Source organism: Strongylocentrotus purpuratus, unplaced genomic scaffold (genome assembly GCF_000002235.5).
Source record: "Strongylocentrotus purpuratus isolate Spur 01 unplaced genomic scaffold, Spur_5.0 spur5_scaffold_11, whole genome shotgun sequence".
Classification (NCBI taxonomy): domain Eukaryota; kingdom Metazoa; phylum Echinodermata; class Echinoidea; order Camarodonta; family Strongylocentrotidae; genus Strongylocentrotus; species Strongylocentrotus purpuratus.
In genome coordinates this window covers 32894505-32918135 of record NW_022145596.1, presented here as the reverse complement: position 1 = coordinate 32918135, position 23631 = coordinate 32894505, and the positions used below count along the sequence as shown (strand labels likewise).

General features: G+C 35.3%; 1 protein-coding gene across 2 annotated transcripts in view; it reads right to left on the bottom strand.

Annotated features, from left to right (window-relative positions):
* Positions 1-530: 530 nt before the first annotated feature.
* The window catches only part of LOC100890123 (leucine--tRNA ligase, cytoplasmic), a 36304-nt gene continuing 13203 nt past the window's right edge, over positions 531-23631 (bottom strand). The window contains exons 9-25 of one of the 2 annotated variants that reach the window (XM_030981215.1): positions 22908-23072; positions 21544-21738; positions 20424-20653; positions 20008-20090; positions 19501-19639; positions 18777-18998; positions 18334-18449; positions 17417-17694; positions 16647-16787; positions 16153-16290; positions 13848-13955; positions 13134-13244; positions 12382-12486; positions 7114-7209; positions 6734-6736; positions 4388-4520; positions 531-3539 (exon numbers count right to left, since the gene is read on the bottom strand). In XM_030981215.1, coding sequence (XP_030837075.1) covers positions 3331-3539; positions 4388-4520; positions 6734-6736; positions 7114-7209; positions 12382-12486; positions 13134-13244; positions 13848-13955; positions 16153-16290; positions 16647-16787; positions 17417-17694; positions 18334-18449; positions 18777-18998; positions 19501-19639; positions 20008-20090; positions 20424-20653; positions 21544-21738; positions 22908-23072 — 2472 coding nt within the window. In that variant the 3' untranslated portion in view covers positions 531-3330. The remainder of the gene's footprint in view (positions 3540-4387; positions 4521-6733; positions 6737-7113; positions 7210-12381; positions 12487-13133; positions 13245-13847; positions 13956-16152; positions 16291-16646; positions 16788-17416; positions 17695-18333; positions 18450-18776; positions 18999-19500; positions 19640-20007; positions 20091-20423; positions 20654-21543; positions 21739-22907; positions 23073-23631) is intronic. The other variant, XM_030981216.1, reaches the window with a different exon arrangement.

The window sequence follows — 23631 nt, the reverse complement described above, 5'->3', positions numbered from 1 at the left end:
TAACAGATATACATCCTATTATGAAACCTTATTTTAAGAGCTAGTGGCATAAAGTCTGGATTTAACTTAAGGTAAACCATTCGTATTTTACCGTACGATTATACCCAAAGTAGTTGAAACACTTTATTGCCTTTATTTTTGTTTTTTTAGTAGAACAAGCAAATGTTCCCCTACTCCCTTTCGTATTTCCTTTTATTTGTTCAATCATATGTATGTTGTTCAGCCTTAGAAAAACAAACTGGTCATTCCAATTAGAAATATCCCATAAAATGAATAATTGGTTCCATGTACATCAGATTTGATAGCTTCACCACATTTCTCAAGCGTTTTCACGTCTCTATGATCCCACTCAACTTTCTCTCTCCTTTCCCTCCCCAGTTACAGCATCTGTGACAGCCCTTCTCACGTACTCCTCCGCTTCTCCAAAATTCACAAATCACATCTATTCAAATCTCAATCATGCACTCCTAACTTCCATTCTTCTGAGAGTACAGTAAACCAACAGATTTATATCACAGAACAACTACCCATTCCACTTGACACATACGTTTATTAATCCCTTCACATGTATCATGCAAAGTATATCATCTTTCAAGTGTGGCAATGTACATGTACTTATGACAGGTACGTATTAGCAAATAAATGTACAGTGCAACCTTGTGATAAAGAACACTCTTATATCAACTTTGTACAAGGTAATTGTGTTGGTCCTAATTTTTACCCTATTCGTTTTCTTTTAAAGGAGGCATTTTACCTACATCGCTATCACTGCTATAGTGGCATTTCATAGAGATCCTATATCAAGTGTAATGTATATTCAATTGCTTCATTTTTCAGCAAATGCTTACCGGTACATAGAGCAATTTTCGGTTCCTGTACCCAAGCATGATTACACGTGCATCATGCAGTTGATGATTATGGCTTTCGACACATCAGGACATTGTGAGCAGTAGATGGCAGTATACCGAAATCTGAAGTAGTGTTAGTAGAGTACCCTGCCTTTAAGCCCTGCCTGATATAACAGACTTTCAATACATGTGTTATGAGGTCCTTCTCTGGGTTCCAAGGAGGTTTTTATGAGGTTCCACTGTACATGGATAATAAAGAAGAATAAAGAAAAAAACTACTAAAGCTACAGACAAAAAAGGAAGCGCAAAATGTTGAACACTTAAGAAATTAATCAATATCTTATGAATCACCAGATTTTCTTATTTCTAATAACAACAGTCACACATCACTGATGTGTAAGACTGATGGATGCTAAAATACTTGTTATACATCATACAAAATACTAGAAGAGTTTGGAGTATGAGTGGATGAGGGGTGGGCTACAGGGTGCCCACAGAGATTTGAGAAACAAGTTCAATGACTTTCCATGACCCATTGTTACCCTTTTCTAGGACCAGATAGGTACCATTATGGTATGAGTGGCAGCATCCAAGCAGCTTACAGGTACCATGCCAGTAACCACACACACCCCACAACCACAATGAATTGTCATGACTGTCTATGACCCTAGGACATTTATTTTAAATCATTTTCTATGAATTTCTAGAAGGATTTATTTGTCCATGATTTTCCAGGTTTTTCCATGACTGCAGGAACCCTGGGTGCTATGTCTGTGACCTTGAGAATTGACTTGAATTTGAACAAGTACAATGTTCTGATATTCTGAAGTATGCCAGTAATCTTATGCTAAGTTAGAGCATGACAATGGATTTTGACAAGAAATGGATGAATGGATATGTGATAAGATTAATCCATTTTACACATATCACGTTAATCATATATCTGTGCTTGAACATATGCTATATCTCTCAATATTGAATAAGTAAACAAACCATTCCCAACATTTCAAAAATTGCCGATTATGAAAACATAGCGAGATTGGGATTCACAGAGATTAATATGACCTCTTGCATAATAAAGTATCAAATCAACTCCTTGAAAGTATTTGTAGCAACTGTGATCAGAGTTTTCTCACAACAAATTCAATAATGATGACTATGATCAAACCTTCAATGTAAGAAACCCTGAAAATGTGAGGATCATTTGGTGCAGGTAGACATTGTACAGTGTCTACACAAAACAGGTTCATTTACCAAATTGACAATTAGATAATTGGGTAGAGACTTAGTGATCATAGCTTTTAAACATTCATAACTATCATCAGTCTAATTTATTTCAAACATTCATCACTTTTGTTTGTCTAATTCATTCAAATTTTATCCAACATATTTGTTCAAAATGTTTCCAATTTGATAATTGTGCATATTTAGTGATCGTTACTTTTATACATTCATAACTATCATCAGTCTACTTTCTTTCAAACCTTTTAACTATCATCAGTCTAATTTCTTTCAAACCTTCGTAACTATCATCAGTCTAATTTCTTTCGAACATTCATAACTATCATTCGTCTAATTTCTTTAAAACTTTATCAACATATTCTTCTGATTCTTCTTCTGTCACATAATTAAACATGTTACAAAGTTCAATTGCCATAGAAAACATTCACAACAGAGCACAAACATCAATTGCATACATGAAGACATACCTTTCAGGTTAGGGTTGAATTGAGAACCATTATCAATGAGGTTGTGAGAGTAATACATCTTCACTCATTATCACTACATAATAGCATACAGCATCTATCACCTTTGACCTTCATATTTTTAATTTGTCCAGTCATTGACATGATAAATCATTCAATATGTTGAGAGAAGGATGAAAAATGAATTTAAAAGAAGAAAAAAAAGCATTCATTTACCATTCATAAAACTACATAAATATAAATTATGTAATTAAGAATGTATTGTAATATCTTAAAGGTACATGATTTCAGAATAACTGTCAACTCACCCGATCAATATAAATGATTACAACAATTCAGCTGAATCAGTAATTACATGTAATATATTACAGCTACATTACAGCTCAAAAATGGCATGTCTCATTTCCTATTTGCCATCAGTTTAATAATCCATTCTACAGAATAATCACTTTCTTTCAAATATGTGAGCTATGATTAAAATCACAATAAACAATGCTCCAAGATTCTAGTTGTCAACTTTGACATTACATAACTCTCTAATTCTACAGAGTAAAGACAGAGGACATTATCGTTTTCAAGGTCAATGACATTATGAAAAGAGTCAAAATATTCATGACCAGGATACAACCCTGTTTAACATCAAGGATATGAAGGAAAACATAAAGATCTTAAAAGCAAAATATCAGTAAGATGATATATGTACAATCAGCTGTGATATATGGCAGGCAAGCTACTTGGGTAAAGTGTTAGATTACTTTAAAGCAGCTCATGATAGTCTATGACATGACCATATAAACCATCATGTTACCAATATCAACCTTGGATCCATTCTGGCTAACACTAACAGTCTGGGTCTTATCTTGTATGGTGAACTTAGCTGTAGCAGCAATGGGTGTCTTTCCTTCTTCAGGATGATCATAACGAGGGATAGTTCTTGGGCCCAGAGCAGGATCGTTGTATCGCAGGAACCTCACTTTAGATAGATCTGACAATAAATCACATAGAAAGCAATGCAATACATGATAACTTAATTGTGATTGACTTCGAAAGCTAATATTTTCAGGCTAACTAGCCAACTGTTCTAGATTTCACAAACGTACACTTTGATATACGATATAGGTATCTGGGTCACACACAGTGTAATGAATACTTCTTATATCTCTTCGGAAAGTTCACTTTCACTTTATTCTTTTCTCTCTCTTTCTCTCTTTGTAACAATATCCCTTAATGTATCTGTCATTCATACTCATCTGTGTATACAGATACCTTGTTGCTTTTTAAACGAGGTGTTTTGAAAGTATCCAAAGCCTTGCATCTATCTATAAATGGCAACATGACAATGCTGATATAGTATCTACCATAGTATCTACCATAGTATAAGACACAAATGAGGGCCTTAACAGTCCTCACCAAATAATTTGCTCTGAAGAAGAAAAATTTTAAAAATCAGACAAACTGACCAAAAAAGTTTTGAGGTAAGTTAGAAGATAAAATAGTTATGTCATTTAAATGATATAAAGATCACTATCTAATGAAGCCATATTTGCAACTCTGTCATGAGGTTGTGATGTTCACCAATTGTGTATGATTGTAATAGCCTAAATTTCTCATTTTTCTCCACAACTGGATTTCTTTGTGTCTTTGCTCAAGTTAAATTGAGGTCAAAATGGTATTTCATGTATCAATCAAATAAAAATGAATTATTTTTTCTTCCATAAGCACCCAATTTAACAATTTAATTTTTTTAAATAATTTTATTTGTTGTTTTATTTGATTTAATTTTTCTGTGTTGAATCGTTTTTCCAGAAATGAAGAGAAAAATGTGGGACATACCTTGAATGTTCTTGTTGTTTTTCTGAATGCGTGCTGCTATCCTTGAGATGCTATCTCCTTCGTAAACAGGGCATCTTACAGTAAAATGGCCGCTACTAGGCTGAGGGTTCACAAAGCTGACTGATACACATGGCTGCAAAATAACAGAGAATAGAAATATTATGATCAGAAAGTCTTTCAGTCGGCACAGAATAGGGTCAGTGAGCTCCACTTCCAGCATGTGAAGATGAGTGAAGTTTCTTGCTCGGCTGAATACTATGAACCAAGATGAATAATATTGAAGGTTAGGTTATGAATTAATTTATGAACAGCATTGTTCAGCACATTCTTGATTTGTCAGTAAGTAGGGTGCGATAATAGAATTGGCATTGTTTGCTATTCTCGGCCATGTATTGTATTGGCTTACAAGAGTGCGAAGGTTGTGAGCACGCGCTAACCTGATGGTAACGGAAGGAAGTATATTCAGCGTACTAAACCCATTCTGTGCCAATAGAAAGAGTTCTTGAGCACTCTTGTGTTATTCTAGCTAGCATTGCTACAACCCATTTTCACTATATGATTAGCATTGCGTCTACTTTCCGGCAGCTAATCAAAGCCTGTTTTTTTTTAGGCATGTTTTGTTCCTTTAGCTTCAAAACCTTGCTATTTTCCAATGATAGAATTAATAACAATAATAATATCAATCTTCATCTTCCTCTTCCTCCTCTTCCTCCTCTTCCCCTTCTTTTCCTATTCTTCCTCTTCTTGAGTCACTACACAAGCCCGGTCAATTGGAGAACACAGGATCTGGCCTTGGCATTAGAACCCTCTATGTTTTGGGGATACAGGGTTCTGGGAGGAGGGAGGGGCAGACTGAAAGACGTTTCATCGTCTGTTCCTCCTCACAGTGGCACATAGTTCCTCCACCTTTACTATAGCCCCATTTATACATGAGGACCTTGCATCATCCTGTTCCAGCCAAAAGATGATTTAGACAGCACTATAATAATAATATGCCATTCCTGTATAGCGCAAATCACACTAGATATAACATTGCTATGCGCTTCCAAATTACTTTTGATGTTATTACCCAAACTTTATACCGCTCAATACATTTAAAAAGGAATAAATCCTACAAGGTACCCTCATACTACTCATGGGTCGAGTGTGGTAGCTGGATGTCTTGCCAAAGAATGTTAGTGCTGCAGCAGAATGATTGAGACAATTAAAAAAAGCAGCAACAATCAATGTCTTATCCAAGATCACTGGGAATATAACAACAATCATGCTTACAACAAATATTGAAGCATACATGTATGCTGTTATATAAGGTAGATGTACGATTTACATGTAAACATGTATAAAACAGAATAACATCAACATATATAATATGATGCAAGCAAGGAATACCTCAGACAAGGGTGAAAATGGGTTGACATAATATATACATGTACATGCTGCAAATGCTCTGAAAGTGTGTAATGAACATGAAGGGTAAGTCAAGACCCCAAGTAGGTTGTATTGAATCATAGAGGAAACTATAAAACACATATCGCCCCTCCCCCATTTGTTTTTAATAAGGACAAAATTAGACAAATAATAATTACATAAATGATTTGATATATTCAAGACATGTTGGTCAATGATCCTTATAACTGTGATATCATTGCTTCAGTAAGAATGTTGGTCTATTTATTGCAATATCCCAAAACTTGAACTTGCTTTTCTTTAAAAAAAATATATATATTTTCATGATAGTTACAGCAATTAGATTGATAGTTACAGCAATTAGATTGATAGTTACATGTATTGCATGTATGCACCCAATTTGCTACAAATATTTAAGCCCTATGGTATCAAATGTTACATTTCGGCACATACATGAAATAACATGTGTATCATGGGCACAGGCAAAATATAATGTTCTGGGAAAAAGAGGCAAGAGAACGATTCAAAACATATATTGCCTAATGACCAAATTGCTCTGCTTGTCTCCAAACACAACTTTGATCTGTTTCTGCAATTTTTTTTATTACTTTCAATCAAAGCAACTTGTTTTGGGGAGAAATATCTGTATCTAGTTTATCAGGCCTAATGATTCTTCACAATGTATCTTCACTATTGATCTTGATAATGATCTTTTTAGAGCCAGCAGGGCATGAATCATAGAAGAAATAACCTTCTGGCTCGTAACTGAGAAAACAATAATTTGATACATCATCTAATAGGCTGGATGGAAGTAAAGTAAATATCAAACAAAACTTAACAGCTGCAAAACTAAATCACATGTATGAAGTAAATGCAAATCAATATATTGAGCAATACTTTGCTTTGTAAAGTGTTGCATGAGAGAGACTTATTACTCACCGGCTAGTAGAGGAAACCGCATGACATTGAAGAAGTGGAAATTAAGTTTGGATTTCACATTATTACTCAGCTTAAGATTTCATTACTTTGGAGCTCTTTAATGAAGACTAAGAGTTTAACTCAACATACAATACATCCATGATTATATCGTTATGCAGAGAACATCATCTATGCAACCCATAAAAGTGGCTGCATTATGAATAAGTATATTTGCATGAAAGCGAATTGTAACATGCTCAGGGAAATGATCATCATCCGATGTCTTCAAGGTGAAATATTTGCCACTTTTAGTTTTCTATTTACTCAAAAGTATTTTTTTTAATGTATCCAGAGGAGATAAAAGGTGACAAAAGTACAAAATGAAATTGCTAGAATTTTACCTGATTGACAAAGACCGAATAAGGTTTGCCGGGACAGCATTCTTCTTGGATCTTGTCCGATGCTTCACTGCTAGGACGAACTTCTAAACCTTCAAGCTAAAATGAAGAACAAGAAAAGTATTCAAATCACTACTAACCTGATCAGTGTGTTATGAGAATGAGCATTGGTCTTAGGCAGAGAGAAAGAGCTATGTGTGAGGATAACGGATGCAGACACGCTTTGTTTGTTTGTCTTGTTTTTTAAGTGATTGTATTGTATTGTATTTATTCAGACAAGCATGTCTAGGGATGCAGAAAAGGGTTTGAAAAACCCGTACAAGTCTGCATCCCTGATAAAAAGCAAAGTTCACAAATATTATTATTGCATAACATAGTTACAACAAAAAAATGATATCAAACACGATAATACATCAAATAATTATATACACAATGTAGTTTAGAGCGAAAATAAATACATAAAATATTATTGATTGCAAAACAGCATTATTGAATATACAAATGATTGGGTATTTCAGGGATCAAAATGCTATATAAAAAATTTTGCAGCATGATCTAAGGTAAAAATTAAAATATAGTTGATATTGCGCGAATTTGGATGTAATTGTATAAAAATGTAAAAACAAATTGTTATTGCGGAGTTTAAAAAGTTAAATATGTAAGCAACTTTTTAATGATATTTTGAAAGTTGAAAGAGATGGACTATTAATAACATTACTTGGGAGCATGTTCCACTCATTGGCAGTTCTTATATAAAAAGAGTTTTTGAAATAATCTGTTTTTGCAAATGGTACGTACATTTTCATATTATGATCATTACGCCCAATTCTGTGAGCACGTATAATTTTTTCAATCGGACCAACATTTACCATATTATTTATTATTTTATAAAACATGACTAATCTGTGGTACTTGCGTCTTTCTTCTAATTTTGCAAAACTTGATTTTTCTAATAGTTCATGGTAACTTGTTTCCCAGTCTCTAAACATCATTCTTAAATATCGTTTTTGGACACGTTCAATAATATTTATATGTGAAACTCTATAGGGGTCCCATGCAATACAACAATATTCTAGACATGGACGTATAAGAGAGTCATATAAGGTTTTAAACACAGAACGTGGGCAATTAAGAAAATTTCTTTTGATTATAGCTACAATCTTACTACACTTTGCGTATGTTTCGTTACAATGAGAATTAAAATTAAGGGTATCATTTATAGTAATGCCCAAATACTTTTCTGACTTAGTGTTAATTAATTTATGTCCACCCAATTTATATTCATACTGTGGTTTAGAGGACTTTCTTGACATTTGCATTATCTTACATTTGTTTACATTGAAATCAAGTAGCCATGAATTTGCCCACTTATCTAAATTTTCTAAATCCTTTTGTAAAAGTTTGCAATCTTCAATAGAGTGGATAGGCCTATATAAAATACAATCATCTGCGTAAAGTCTTATAGTTGAATCAATATTATAGGAAATGTCGTTTATGAAACATAAAAATATGATTGGACCTAAAATTGTCCCTTGTGGTACACCTGATTTTACGTCTACCCAATTAGAGTATTCACCATTGAGGACGACTCGTTGTGAACGATTTTTCAAAAAATTCATGATCCATTTTAAATTTGAATTTTGAATACCATACATTTTTAACTTTCGTTCTAATAAATTGTGCGACACGCTATCGAACGCTTTAGCGAAGTCTAAATATGCTATGTCAACACTATAGCCGGAGTTCATCCAACTACTCCAGTCGTGAATAGCTTCAATCAATTGAGTCTCGCATGACCGCTTTTCGCGAAAACCATGCTGGTTATCACATAAGACATTGTGTAGATTAAAATGATCAACAAGATGTTTACAAACAAGTTTTTCGAGTAGTTTACAAGTAAGTGATATTGGGCGATAATTACCCGGGTCTTCTTTGTTACCTTTCTTAAGAAGGGGAGACACGTTTGCTCTTCGCCAGTCAATTGGTAACTCTCCTTTAGAAAGTGACATATTGAACAATTGACAAAGCGAGGGTCCATCAGGACCTTGAGCCTTATTAACGTCAATGCTTTTGAGCAACTTACATACGTCAGCGACACAACAATGAATATCACTCATGGCAGGAACATCATTTCTTTCTTCACATGGTGGAAAAGGACCATCATTAGTGTCTTTAAATACAGACTCAAATTGTTTGTTTAGAGTATCTACTTTTTCTTTATCGTCAGTAAAAGTAATTCCATTTACCTTCAGGCACGGAATCGGGTTTTGCACTTTTTTTCTTTGATTTAACAAAATTCCAAAATCTTTTGGGGTTACTTTTGATGTCCTCACAGAGGTTGTTTTGCAAATAATCTTTATATTTTAGCTTAATAAGTCTTTTGGTGTCTCGTCTTATTTTACGAAATTTATTCCAGTCGGATTGTAAATTCGATTTTTTAGCTTTTTCGAAAAATTTCCTTCGTTTCCGAAACAGTCTCTTAACGTCTTTATCTATCCACGGAACGTGATATTTTCTTGTTACTTTTCTATGAGGTACGTTCTTATCTACAACATTAAGTATAATGTTTTTCCAAGATTGCCATGATGATTCTAAGTCCTCTTTTACAAGTGATTCCGTTAATGGTGCGTTTTCTAAATCATTTCTAAATTTGTTAAAATCTGCTTTTGAATAAGAATAAGTCATTCTGGGTTTGCAACCTTTTCCCTTTAATGTACAATTAATAATAAAAACAATAGCCTCATGGTCGCTTATACCGGGAATAATATTCACATTACTAACAATGGATGGATCAGATGTAAATAAAAGATCTAATATGCTACTGGTGGTATCAGTGATCCTTGTAGTTTGCGATATGTGTTGATATAAAAAATTGTTCTCGATGATCCTAAGTATATTTTGTGTTAAATCAGTATTATCTATTTCTACAATATGTCCGTCTTGCCACTTTAATTTAGGAAGATTGAAATCACCGGTTAGAATAACATTTCTAGCCTTCTTACCATGATTTGATAATATCGACATAGATTTATTAAGCTCTTTAATCACATCTAAACTACTGCTCGGTGGTCTATAAAACACACCTACAAACAAAGATTTATTATCGTGACATATTACTTCACACCAAAGGATCTCACAATCTGTTTCCAGGTCTGGTCTAGGTGTCACAGACAAATGGGTTTTGTAGGCAATAAGAAGGCCACCGCCATGCCGATTTCTATCTTTTCTTATAACGATATACGTTTGTGGAAATATTTCATTAGATAAAATATCCTTACTTAAATGCGTCTCCGTACATACAAATATATCAGGATTTTCAATTTTGATAATTGTTTGAATTTCTTCAATCTTATTAACAACACTTCTTGCATTTAAGGAGATACATTTCAAACTTTTCAAACTTTTAGGTGTGTGAGAACTGTTTTGCGTGTGATATATTACGTCACTTTCATTCAATTTAGGTTTACGTAATATATCCCCTTTGTTTTGATTCACAGTACATGAAACAGTGTATGAATTTATGAGTTTACAATTGTCTACATAAGGCAGTTCTTCAATAGGTGAGTGACATGCTCCAGTACAATCTATCTGGGCACTCTCTTCTTGGCCTGTGTGCTAATAGTAGAACGGACATATTTTTGCCTTGTGACCGTATTGCATGCAGTAACGGCATTGGAGTTGCATTCCGTGTCGACATGCTCGGGCTCTGTGGTTCTCTTCTCCACAATTTTCACATCCTAACATGTATAAATCGTCGTATAGAGAGGATGTGGGAGGGTTCACTAGAGCAGATGCGTAGGAGGCTCTTTGGCGCGAATTGAATAGAGCACGTTGTTGGTCATAAATGTAGTCTCTTGGAGGTTCCTGGTTCAACATACTGTGTGATAGTTGCTGTGAATTGATGGGAGGGTACTGGTTTCGATATTGTTGGTTGAAAGGAGTGGATGGGGGCTGGGATTGGGCATTTCGGTAGAAAGGGGAGTTGGGGAAGTTGCGGCGGTGCTGATCGGGTGGTGGGGCAGTTGTCTGCTGGTAACGTTGCTGAGTGAGTGGTGGGCCTGACGGGTTCGGTAGCGAGGCCGGATGTTGACGGTTTCGTGCTTGCATGGGTTGGAAGTTCTGGTAGGGGGCTGGAGGAGGTTGTCGAGGTGCTCGAGTGGTATCTGATGCTACCGGTGTTGGGAGTGAGGGATGCTGACGGCTGCGTGGTTGGGGGTTCTGGTCGACTGGCCGTGTTCGGGTGGTTCCAGGTGGTGTGGGTTGGTCAGATCGGCTGCTTGACGAGGTTGATTGAGATGTTTTCAATGTAGCTGTGTTCTTCTGCTGAGGTGATGGGTGTGACGGCGGAGTGTCTAACAAAGCATCGATCACATGCTGCACTTTCTTTAACTCCATGGATAATTGGTCTAATCTAAGTGGCATGCACTTACATTTCATGCAGATTGTCTCGCTGTCGTGACATTTTAAATCACATATTTGACATTGGCTTGCATCTCTATTGTCATTAGATGAGGGCACTTGACTGACAATAGATTCGTCTTCTTTGTCTGTCTCACTCGGTACTTCTACGTTCCGGGTCAGAACAAAATGGCTGCATATGAACGGGTTTAGGAGTGGATATATGCGGATGAGATTGTCTTTTATATGTTCATTATCTAAGTCTACGTCTGAATGAAGGAGATGAGATGAACATATTATCTGTACAGCGTGACGGATGCTGCTAACGGTTATCCCTTTCGGTAATTTATAGGAAAAATTGTCCATTCCAGGGGTTCCCTTGTATCTGTTTGTTCTCACCGACGACGACACTCATGTGAGTAGCAGCAAACCATTGATTGGTCTATCTGGGACTCTTCTTACAGGGACTGCTGGTGTGACCAGTCAACAATTATCTCTTGATACCTAAACTGGCTATTGCACAATATATACAAAATCAAATAAAAGGCTTGGTTACATAAACCTTGAAAATAATGATAATAATAACACTGCTTATAATAATAGTCCATTCTTTTTTATCGCTTAATACTTAGTCTCTATGCGCTTCCAAAGAGCTTCAGAAATTATTACTGAATTAGATAGATTAGATTATTAGATACATGTACATCATTTTCAACAATACAGTCCAACAAGCTATTTAGGAATCCTCTGTAGTATGCTTTGATATAAAGTCGATTTCTTAATTGATCTTCTTGTACTGGAATACAGAACTCTATATAAGACATGTGTCTAGGAGCAACTCTTATAAGGAGAGAGATACATTAGTGATCTTACCTCTAGTGTAGAAGTCAAGTATTCCAGATTACACTGTAGTACATCAGTCTCCTCAAAGTCCATAGTAGTATCCAGGGCCCTTGATCCTTTACTTCCAACATTCTCCTACAAACAAACGAACAATCATGGGTTTATAATCATTCAAGAAGGGCCATGAAGAGCAATCATTTTGTTTCTAACATACTCTAGGATAAAAAGGTAAAAGTATGAATTAGTTATAGTCTAACATTGAATTTTTATCCCAAGATACTTCCAAAATTACTGCAAACAGTAGGATGTTCAAATAGCTGTCATAGAGTTAGAGCAGGGTTTTAAAATACACCTTGTGCTTGTTGAGGATCATAAAATGACATGCAACCAAGGCAATTTCAGAATGCTTAAGGTATCAATAGACAAATACTGGATTCTACAAAAAACATGAATAGCATAAGTCACAAGCCTACCGTTTGCATCAATTTATTGCACAAGCCTGGAGGTCCGTCACTCTAACGTTAATACTCGTTTCAACTTATGTATTTGTTCTAAATTATGTCAGGGCTCATCATACTAAACACACAGGAAGCTTACAGGTTCAAATTTCACTTGAAATGGTAATATTGATGCAGTTTATAATTATATTGCAACCAATGTATAAATGGCAATTAAAATCATGAAAAAATCAGATATAATTCAACAAGGTACATGTATAAAACAATCAATGTTCATGAAAGCAAGATTTTGATAAATAATAATAAATGTTGCAATCATCTTACCTTGATATGTTGGACAAAAGGCATGACCTTCTTCATGAACTTCTTGAGTAAGTCATTACTCTTCAGTTGATCAAGAATCACCTTGTTGTCTGGAAAGGCTCCATTGTTAGCCTGTAATCGAGTCAATATCATCTAGTATCAATCTAAAGATTACACTAGTCAAACATTTAAAGTGCATAACAAGGAAATAATATCATATTATATCCTAAAATATGATTATTTACTGTATCTCACTGTATCACTTGTAAAACTTTATATTAAATGTGTTTATAAACAGTGTATTATAAACTGAAATGAAAAACGAGGGAATACATTCTGATTAATATTTCGTCAATATAATGTACTTGTTATAAATAAACTTGTAATGAACAAATCATTATTAACTGATCCCCAAAAAGCAAACATGGTATCCTTTCATATTTGGAGGTTAACCAAATATAAAAATTTTAAAATTTGCTTGAACATCTGCCTAAAGTCGTAAAAAAACTCTGAAAATCTATAAAAAAAATTATTAAAAAGTGACCGTAAAGAATCATTTAATATATTCTTTCTCTGCCTAAAAGTTCTTGGTTCCTTCAAGTAGAAATACTAATAAGATATGGTTCACAGTAGAAATACTAATAAGATATGGTTCACAGACTTGCTTTCAAGATTGTGTTTACAGTAACCGCAATCATCAAAATACAAATAATGTTTTACAAATAATGTTCCTACCTGCCAGAGTTCTTTGAGCTTTGTGAGTACTGCATTCTGCCAAGGAGGGAAGATCTTTGCTACATAGATGGTACCATGGGTAGGCTTCTTGGGAGGAGGGGCTCCTTTCTGTATGAGAGAGAGAGAGGGAGGGGGAGAGACAGAGACAGAGAGAGGTAGAATTATACTGATAATCTAGAACCATTGCAACTATAATCACGATTCAGGATTGGTCCTTGGCTAAGATCTCTGAGCAACTAATATGGATAGTCAAGCAAATCAAACTAAATTTTTTTAATATTTAATATGCCTTGACCAGTAATTCTCTTGTATGAGAAAGTGATTGTATTACTTCAAACTTGATGGAGGTTATGTGAGAGATAAATAAATTGAATTTGATCATTATCATGTTTATGAGATTCTTAGATACAAGGTAATAGCTATGATTAAGGAAAGGAGGGCTCCCTGGTCCTTTCATGTATACATTAGAAACTGAGGTATTTAATCTTCAGTTCTCAACATCTCTGCCACTACAAATACAATCTATCTACCGTACTTGTCTGCCAGCCACCACACACATGCTAAAACCCATCTACAATTACTTACCATTCTGAAATACTATATTTACATGAAACAATGATATCCATATCATTCACAATTCAATGACTATTATACTAATAGGCTAGAGTAATTAATCTTATCATTAAATAAATGCAAATGAATGTTGCTGAAATGAATATGAAATGATTGTTACAGTAGTCTTTCTTCAACATTATCTTTTCCTTTTCTGAATGTCTTCTTTGTGCATCATGCAAACATAGTGTGACACATCAGAATTACATTCTGTGCTGGTGTACTAACAACAAATCAGTGAAAGGGTTGAATAATTGTGAACTCCATACCAACGAAAGCTTATTAACAAGTCACACATCACATACAGGAGAAATCTCACATCCTTCACCAAACACCTTTGGACTACATTCAGAAAGAAGTAATATCTATGTTATCCAATTCTATTCTCCTAAAATAAAATGGGGGTTTCAAACTTAATTTTAAGACATTCCACAATGTTATGCAAAGAATTTGAATTGCTGTAATGCATGCGGTTGAGTGAACACACATCACATGAATTAGATTGATATTGTCTATTCTACCTACATCAGTGAACTGTTGAAACCAGGATTGGAAGAAAACCAGGGGCTGTCTAATACTCACCATAGCCTGTAGGTAATAACATGTACTTAACAAATATCTAATCCATCCATATTGCTCCTGTTATTTCATTATACTACCAACACTTAATCCAACCACTCCCATGAACATAAAAAATACAATATAAATGGTGTAGCAGACAGTATTTTAAACTTCACTGAGAATCAACCGAGTCCCATTTATAATTAGACACCATACAATCATCACATAGCAGACTTGTAGATCTTAAACTTAATCTTAAACATTGTGGAGCGGTGTGTGCAGCGCTTTTTAACTACAAGGAAAAGGCGGTATATCAAATATCTTTTAGATTGGATTTTATAAACTGATACTCGTCTTGTCTTTATACTAGTACTTCATTCAAGTTACCACGGTAATAACATGGAACGGACAGACAGACAGATGAACGGAAAAGATAGACACTACCTTCAGTGGCAGAAGTATGAAAATGATTCGCAATCCTGAATGTGCATGTAAATTACATTGTGCAAAGGGCATGTGTAGACTAACAGCTATTTTATGGTTGGAATACACCAGTTTACAATTGTGTGCGCCATTTTAATTGGCGAGTAAACAAGGGCCAATGACTTAAAGGTCATGTATTTATGCGTAAATTAAGATTACGCCCATGCAAATTATGATGAAATCACTGCCTGCGCGCTGCGTTGTGCGCGCACATTATCATTTGCATCATCATTACGCATAAATACCACTGACCTCTAGGTCATTGGCTTTGTTTACTCACCATTTAAAATGGCGCCCATGTCTGCGCATGCGCACTGATACAACTGTAAACTGGTGTATTAAAAACTTTCATAAACTACATCGATTTCATATCATCTGGAACCAATTGCACAGAGCCTTTTCTCAATGACAAATGACAATAATCAGAAACAAATCTGCTAATTACCAATCAGAAGCAAGTCATTTGTCACTGATGACAAGTTATGTGAAATGGGGCCCTGGATTACATATTCTTTTTGAAAGTATACTATTCTTTGTATAAAATGTAAAAAATACAACATTAAAGATTTGTGTTATCTTTAATCAGTTAGAGCACATCATGTCTACCACACAAGGTTTGCCTTCTGTTATTAGAAGAGTTTGACGTTACCTTCTTAGGAGGGTTGAGTGCATTCTTCACCCTTAGACGTAGCTCATGAGCAGTATCCATCAGGTACTCTGATGACCGTACTAAGACATCATCCACAGCACCAGCTACAGGCCATGAGGCTCGCATTAATAATCCATCCTATCACAAAACATAGAGCTCATTAACACTTGGTTACTGTACAATACTCATCAGACACAAATGCATGAATCATACGTTACCATACCATGCGTTACTGAAAGTTCCCTGTATTTAAAATGATCTCATTTCTGGTTTTGAAACTGTATTTTAACAAAATCATTCAAAGATTCAAAACATTAGTCGGAATAAATATTCAGTAACAACTACATATGCTATAAATATATGATTGAAAAGAAAAGTTCAAATATTAGCTAGTTATCTCGACTAAGAGTAGAGCAATAGGGTTTCAGTACCCATTAATTTAGTAAAACTATACAAGAGTTTTACAGATACCAAATGTTAAAAGTGCTACTTACTTTGCGTAGAAGAGACCAGATGTGTTCACATAGATGAGGGCAGAATGGAGCAAGTAAGAGGGTCTGGACCTCAATGAATCTCAGGATAAGGTCTCTATGCACACCTTCAACTGACAGTACGTAGTACTTGTCTCGGATTGCCTGTTAATCATAAAACCATGTATTACAAATTACTCAGTCTAATCGGAACTTCACTAATACAGTGTCATGCGTAAACAATAATCATTTTGGCATAAAAATATTCTTGACCTCTGGTCAAAACGGCAGATATGAAATTTGCTACTAACTGCTGGGCAATGTAGTAATAAAAGATTGACCAGGCATAGCTCTACTTGCGCATGCAACGCAAGGACACACTGGTAATGTGTGAAGTCAACAATGGATATGCGCAGCGAGACACATGCAATGTTTTTAGACTTTAAGTTTCCCTAGACTCTACAAATAAATACATTTTTGATGGGCGAATTTCGTTAATATCTCTTATGACAATTGACAAGGGGAAGCATTAAATAAATCAAATATTGACAGCTTATTTTTCAGGTCACAGTTAAAGCTATAGCTCCTCAGTGATTCCCAGATTGCACTCTGCCCTGGACTTTGTCTCAGGGCACAGCACAGTTCCAACATTGCCTTGGGCAATAGTTTTAACCATGCCCCTCAAAGCAATCAATATTTGGACACTACCTTCCTAAAGTGAAAAGAACAATTAAACTATAATTTGACATTTTTTTTTACTATGCATGCACAGCATCTGAATGCTAGATGATTACCTGGAGCTCATAGAAGCCAGTTCTCAAGGCTTCTTTGAACATCATACGATCATACTGCTTCTCAGTGTCCAGTATGGCCTTGTTTATCTCGCTGGCAAACACCTTATCATTGAAGGTATCACACGGTCCCGTTCTGAAGGTATCCTGTTTCTCTAGAGTTTCCTTGGTCCACTCGAGAAAGGTGTAAAGACGTAGGATTCCAGCCTCAGCTACGGCCTCCTGGAAGTTAGCATCCTCGACAGCCGAATCACCAGAATCAGCCAAGGCAAGACGCATACCTACAACAACAAACAACAACAACGTAATAATGATAAATAATAATAGTGGCTTCTTGTATACCCTTCATGTCTGTCAGACTCAACACTCTTGGTGCTCTACAGACATTTCCCAGCTTTAGCATGGCTGACATTATGTTGCTCTATAGCATTGTAAGATCCTTACCAACTACCACTTCTCTGCACCTTGGTGGAGTGTGGTAAATGCAAATGTCTTGCCAAAGGGCATAAGTGCAGTGGCAATGATTAAAACTTGTACTCTTTTTTCAAGTCCAGTAATCAATTCATTAGACTGCAACACGTCTACCTACAAGAACAACATACACTGTACACAAGACGAGGAAACCTCCAAAGACCTTTGTGATCATAAATAATATGAGTTTTAACAAAAAATAATTATGATTTTGTTTTAATTTGACTTTTATCTTTTCCAGCCTTGCACACCTTTTGAAAAACTGTTTACAAGAATCGGACATACCATTTCAGAGGCATGACCTATTGACCTAATGTTAGCAATAACCTGTCAGATAGAATTTCAGAGAAAAACATTTCTTCAAAATGAGACTAACCCTCAAGCTATCGCAAAGTGACAAACTCTTGTTGAATGATATCTACTTGATGCATCACTCAAAACATACATACCATCTGCAGAGAACTTCTCTATAGCATCAGCAAGGGTCAAGAAGTTTCCTGTTGACTTGGACATCTTCTCATTGTTAAGCATGAGATGACCATTGCAACGGGTTCCTTTAGGCCATCTACATCAAGATAGAAAGAGAGTTGACCATTAGGTCATCTATATCAACATGCAGATCAATATCAACAAAGGGTTGTTTTCTTCCTCTAAAAATCTAATCATCACTGGTCCATATGAGCACTGTCAAATGCTGCATCACTAAATAGTTACCAGACAGAAATATATTCATCACAGAAAAATAAATTAAAAAGGGCTGCATAACTTTTCAAAAACAACACTGATCATTTCAACCAAAGAATAAGCTGTAAATTCCAAATTGAATGTTATATTACATTATAAAAAAGCAAAGAAAGATTTTCATTTTTATTGAATGTTGCAGAATGATTACCTGTTCTCTTCATCCGGCCAGATAGCACCATGATTGTAGATCCAGTAGGTAAGATGGTTAGGAATGAGATCCTTACCAGACACTCTCAGATCTACACCATACCAATACTGAAACTCATGCCTCAGACGGTCTAACGTGGTCTTAGGGATTCCTGTGGAAGCAGGGAAAGGACTCTCGGTGAAGAAGATGTAGTTCCATACTTCAGGAGTCATCTGTCCGGGCCTGCAGATTCAAGCATCAGAATTGAAATAATGATAGCAAGAGCAGGTGAGAAACATGATCATTCATCATAATCATCATCATTTATTAAAGTCAGCATTCTCTCTCTTATGAGGTGTTACTGACTTTCGTGCCATGACACTCCCTCCCTCCACTTCTTGTTGTCTCAAGAATCCTCCTCATTTAGACCAACCTCACTGCCTTCTTTCTTCACATCTTCCCATTAAATATTTTACCTTCCTTTTCTCTCATGCCATCGAGTTCCGGATCCCATACTCTCTCAGGTTCATCATCTTCCCTTCTTAACACAACACATGACCCATCCATCTCAATCCATTTGTCTTCATTTCTTCCACCCCAGTTTCTTCCAGACCCAACCTTCCTGTAAGCTCACCTGTGTTCTTTCAACAATAAAAGCATAGGATATAATTACTTCCTGTAGACAAGAATGGATCGTTTAGTGTCTAAAGACTGGATGAAATGAGATATAGAAATGTCAGCTCACTTGATATGCAGAGGACTGGATCCTTGCCCATCAAAGACTCCACCTTGGAGCAGGTGACACACTGTGTAGTAAGCCATGTAGATGGTAGAATCAGACAGGGACTCTATCAGGTACTGCTCATCCCAAGGTAATTTGGTTCCTGCAAAATCAAATAAAAAGCACTTTAATTCATGGGATTGTAAAACAAAATAAATGGGATCACAAATCACTTACAAATATAGCTGCGTTCCAATCACCGGTTAACCTGGTATGTTTTATTTTTAAAAATTAAATATCTTTTGCCCAAAGTGTAATCTTAAATCACACCATAAACTAAGTTTTTTTTTAACTGTGCAAGGACAATCTGAAACAACAGGATACTGCAAAAGCAGCACAGAAACCGTGACAATCTGTGTAGCATGGTTTTGCGAAATTCATCCAACGCTGACAATCTGTGGAGCAATGACAAATGTTGCCATTATTATTCTCATTATCATTATTATGTTAGAATCAAACCAAGCAACTCACCTAGACCATATGACCTAGAGCATGCATGCTCATGAAGCCAATCTAAAGTAGCCACAAAGTTCCTGTGTGTCTCCTCTGCATATCTGTACACAACAAAACAAGGTTGTCATAATAATAAATCTTCCTTTGTTGATGCTGTCATTCTTTTCAGTGTTCCAAACTTTAATACTTAAGTGTAGCTTTAATAGAACCATAGTGAGTGGTCATTTTTTTAAATGCCAAACAAAGCATTGTAAAACTGTTACTTTCTGTATATATCAAACTATAACATTTGTCAAAATTCTAAATGCATCTTAACATGTGATTTTTTATAATCAAACTTACTTATTGTATGAACCAATATCATTTTGCTCAATATATGATCTCTTAAAAACCCATTTTAACAAAACCTGGATTATTGGTGCAGGTCTACTTACGTTTCCATACTTGCTAGGATCTTGTCTGCTTGTTCTCTCCACGGTGGTGTACCATAGTCCAGATACCACTGATCACATAGAGCTACTACACATTCTTCAGCTGAGCGTGATACAACCTTCTTCTCTGGTTCATAATAGATCACAGCATTCCCATCCTTCACCATCTTGAGCTTGACCTCCTTCTTGATATCCTTCACCTTCTGACCTTTGAACTCTCCTACCAGTATCACCTGAGATTAACAATGCAATTCAATTCAATTTCAATTCAATTTCAATTCAATTCAATTTCAATTCAATTCAATTCAATTTCAATTCAATTTCAATTCAATTCAATTTCAATTTGATTCAATTCAATTTCAATTCAATTCAATTCAATTCAATTCAATTTCAATTCAATTCAATTCAATTTCAATTCATTTTATTTCCAATTTTCGTTAAAAATACATTCAACAATACATTATACATATAAGCAAATATATAAACAATACAAAGAATATGGAGGAGCCAGCAGAGGCCATTGGCTGTTCAAAGGCTGGGCTCCAATGGCCGCGGATAATTATACAAAGTAAAGAGAAAAGAAACAGCAACATTACTCTCTCTGATAATGGAGACTACCATTGTAACAAGTAAAGTACAGAAAACAATCTTTCATGCCTTTGTCACAAGGCAAGAATCTCCAGCCATGCATATTCACATGATAATGGAGATTTTATAATTGTAACAAGTAAAGTAGAGCCTGCGACACTGTTGCAAAAAGCATCCTAGTCATGACGATTGCTGTAACTCATTCTGTGCTACTGAGTTTCATACAACTATCATAAATAATCCTTAAGGAGTCATACTAATTTTTTTTTTTCCTTCACAAATATAAATTTGCATGACTGCAAAGAATATAAAACTCTAAATGAACTTGTATACAATGGTTTTTGAGTGTTTGTGGGTATGAGCCTATATGAGATGGTTACCTTCTGTACTAAATTCTTGTTTTTTATATCTTGTAAGTTACATTTATTGTAATTTAACTGCATATTGTATTTAACTTGTGAGGGGCCTATTTACAAGCACAAGTCTCATGATTCCAAATAAATTTGAATTGAATTGAATTGAATTGGATTCTTACTCCTTCATTGAATCCTTTGAGATAGACTTTCTCCTTAGCTTCCTGGAGTTGATCTCGATCATTCTGGCTCCTGATCTTGAACTCATCACATGCTTTCACTGCTGATAGATCACCATACCCTGGAACCTCTATGATCGGTACAGGCTCAAAAGGTAATACCATCTTATCCAAGATACCATACTTCTCTCGGAAATCCTGCGGAGGGGGGAAGGGAATCATAACGTTAACATTTCCTCTGGAAAATGGACAAATCTCATGATACAAGTTATATTTTCTTCTCCAAACTCTGCATGTCTACAGAAGGATGGAATGATCATCATCATCATCATCATCCTCATGACTATCATCATCCTCATGATTATCATCATCCTCATGATTATCATCATCCTCATGACTATCATCATCCTCATGATTATCATCATCCTCATGATTATCATCATCCTCATGATTATCATCATCCTTATGATTATCATCATCCTCATGATTATCATCATCCTCATGATTATCATCATCCTCATGATTATCATCATCCTCATGACTATCATCATCCTCATGATTATCATCATCCTCATGACTATCATCATCCTCATGATTATCATCATCCTTATGATTATCATCATCCTCATGATTATCATCATCCTCATGATTATCATCATCCTCATGATTATCATCATCCTCATGATTATCATCATCCTCATGATTATCATCATCCTCATGATTATCATCATCCTCATGATTATCATCATCCTCATGATTATCATCATCCTCATGATTATCATCATCCTCATGATTATCATCATCCTCATGATTATCATCATCCTCATGATTATCATCATCCTCATGATTATCATCATCCTCATGACTATCATCATCCTCATGACTATCATCATCCTCATGATTATCATCATCCTCATGATTATCATCATCCTCATGACTATCATCATCCTCATGATTATCATCATCCTTATGATTATCATCATCCTCATGATTATCATCATCCTCATGATTATCATCATCCTCATGATTATCATCATCCTCATGATTATCATCATCCTCATGATTATCATCATCCTCATGATTATCATCATCCTCATGATTATCATCATCCTCATGATTATCATCATCCTCATGATTATCATCATCCTCATGACTATCATCATCCTCATGATTATCATCATCCTCATGATTATCATCATCCTCATGACTATCATCATCCTCATGATTATCATCATCCTCATCATCGTCGTCCTCCTCCTCCTCGTCGTCATCATTATATTATTATTATCCTCATCATTACTGTTGCTGTTAATGTTATAGAGGTAGGATTTTTCATAGTCACATGTTAGCATATCTTAATATCTGACCTTTTTCTTCTTGAGGTCCCTGAGGGCAGCATAATCATCCGGGGCATCTGAAGGTACACTGGTGACCACACCCGTTCCTTTGTTCTCTTTGATGGTCATCATGGGCAAGGTGTAGATCACAGGATACTTGGTAAGGGGTGCACTCAAAGCCACACCCATGATATCCTAAAGGGGGTAAAGGTCAATTTGGATTCATTTAAACTCAATTCATGAAAGCTAGCAATGAATACCAATAGCAACAAAAAGATGATTGAATACATTTAGGTTTCAATTGATCTTGATCAAACAACCTAAATTATTCCAATGATTATTATTTCAAACGATTTTTGTTGAAATTCTTTCATTTTTGTTTACATAACCTCATACTATATTTGTCTTTTCTGTTTGACTAACCACATAATCCACATATATGAACTTTCATTCATCAAAGCCAGTATGTTTAAAACAAACTCTTGAAAAAACTTCACTTTCAAAACTGACCCATTTAATGCCGTAGGTGGTTTATATTACCTGAATTGTAATATTTTGGGTACAGAAAAGCTTCAAATTCTTCTTGACATTCCAAACAAGTTAATGAATTCTGAAGTAATCTGTCAAATTTCTATCAACAAAGAAAAAGGAAACAAAACTCAGAGCTTCTCTATCACATCTTCTGGTAATGCATGTTTGTAAACTTGGTGGTTGTAAGAATTAACCTCTTATTGCCATTGGAAACCCTATAGTC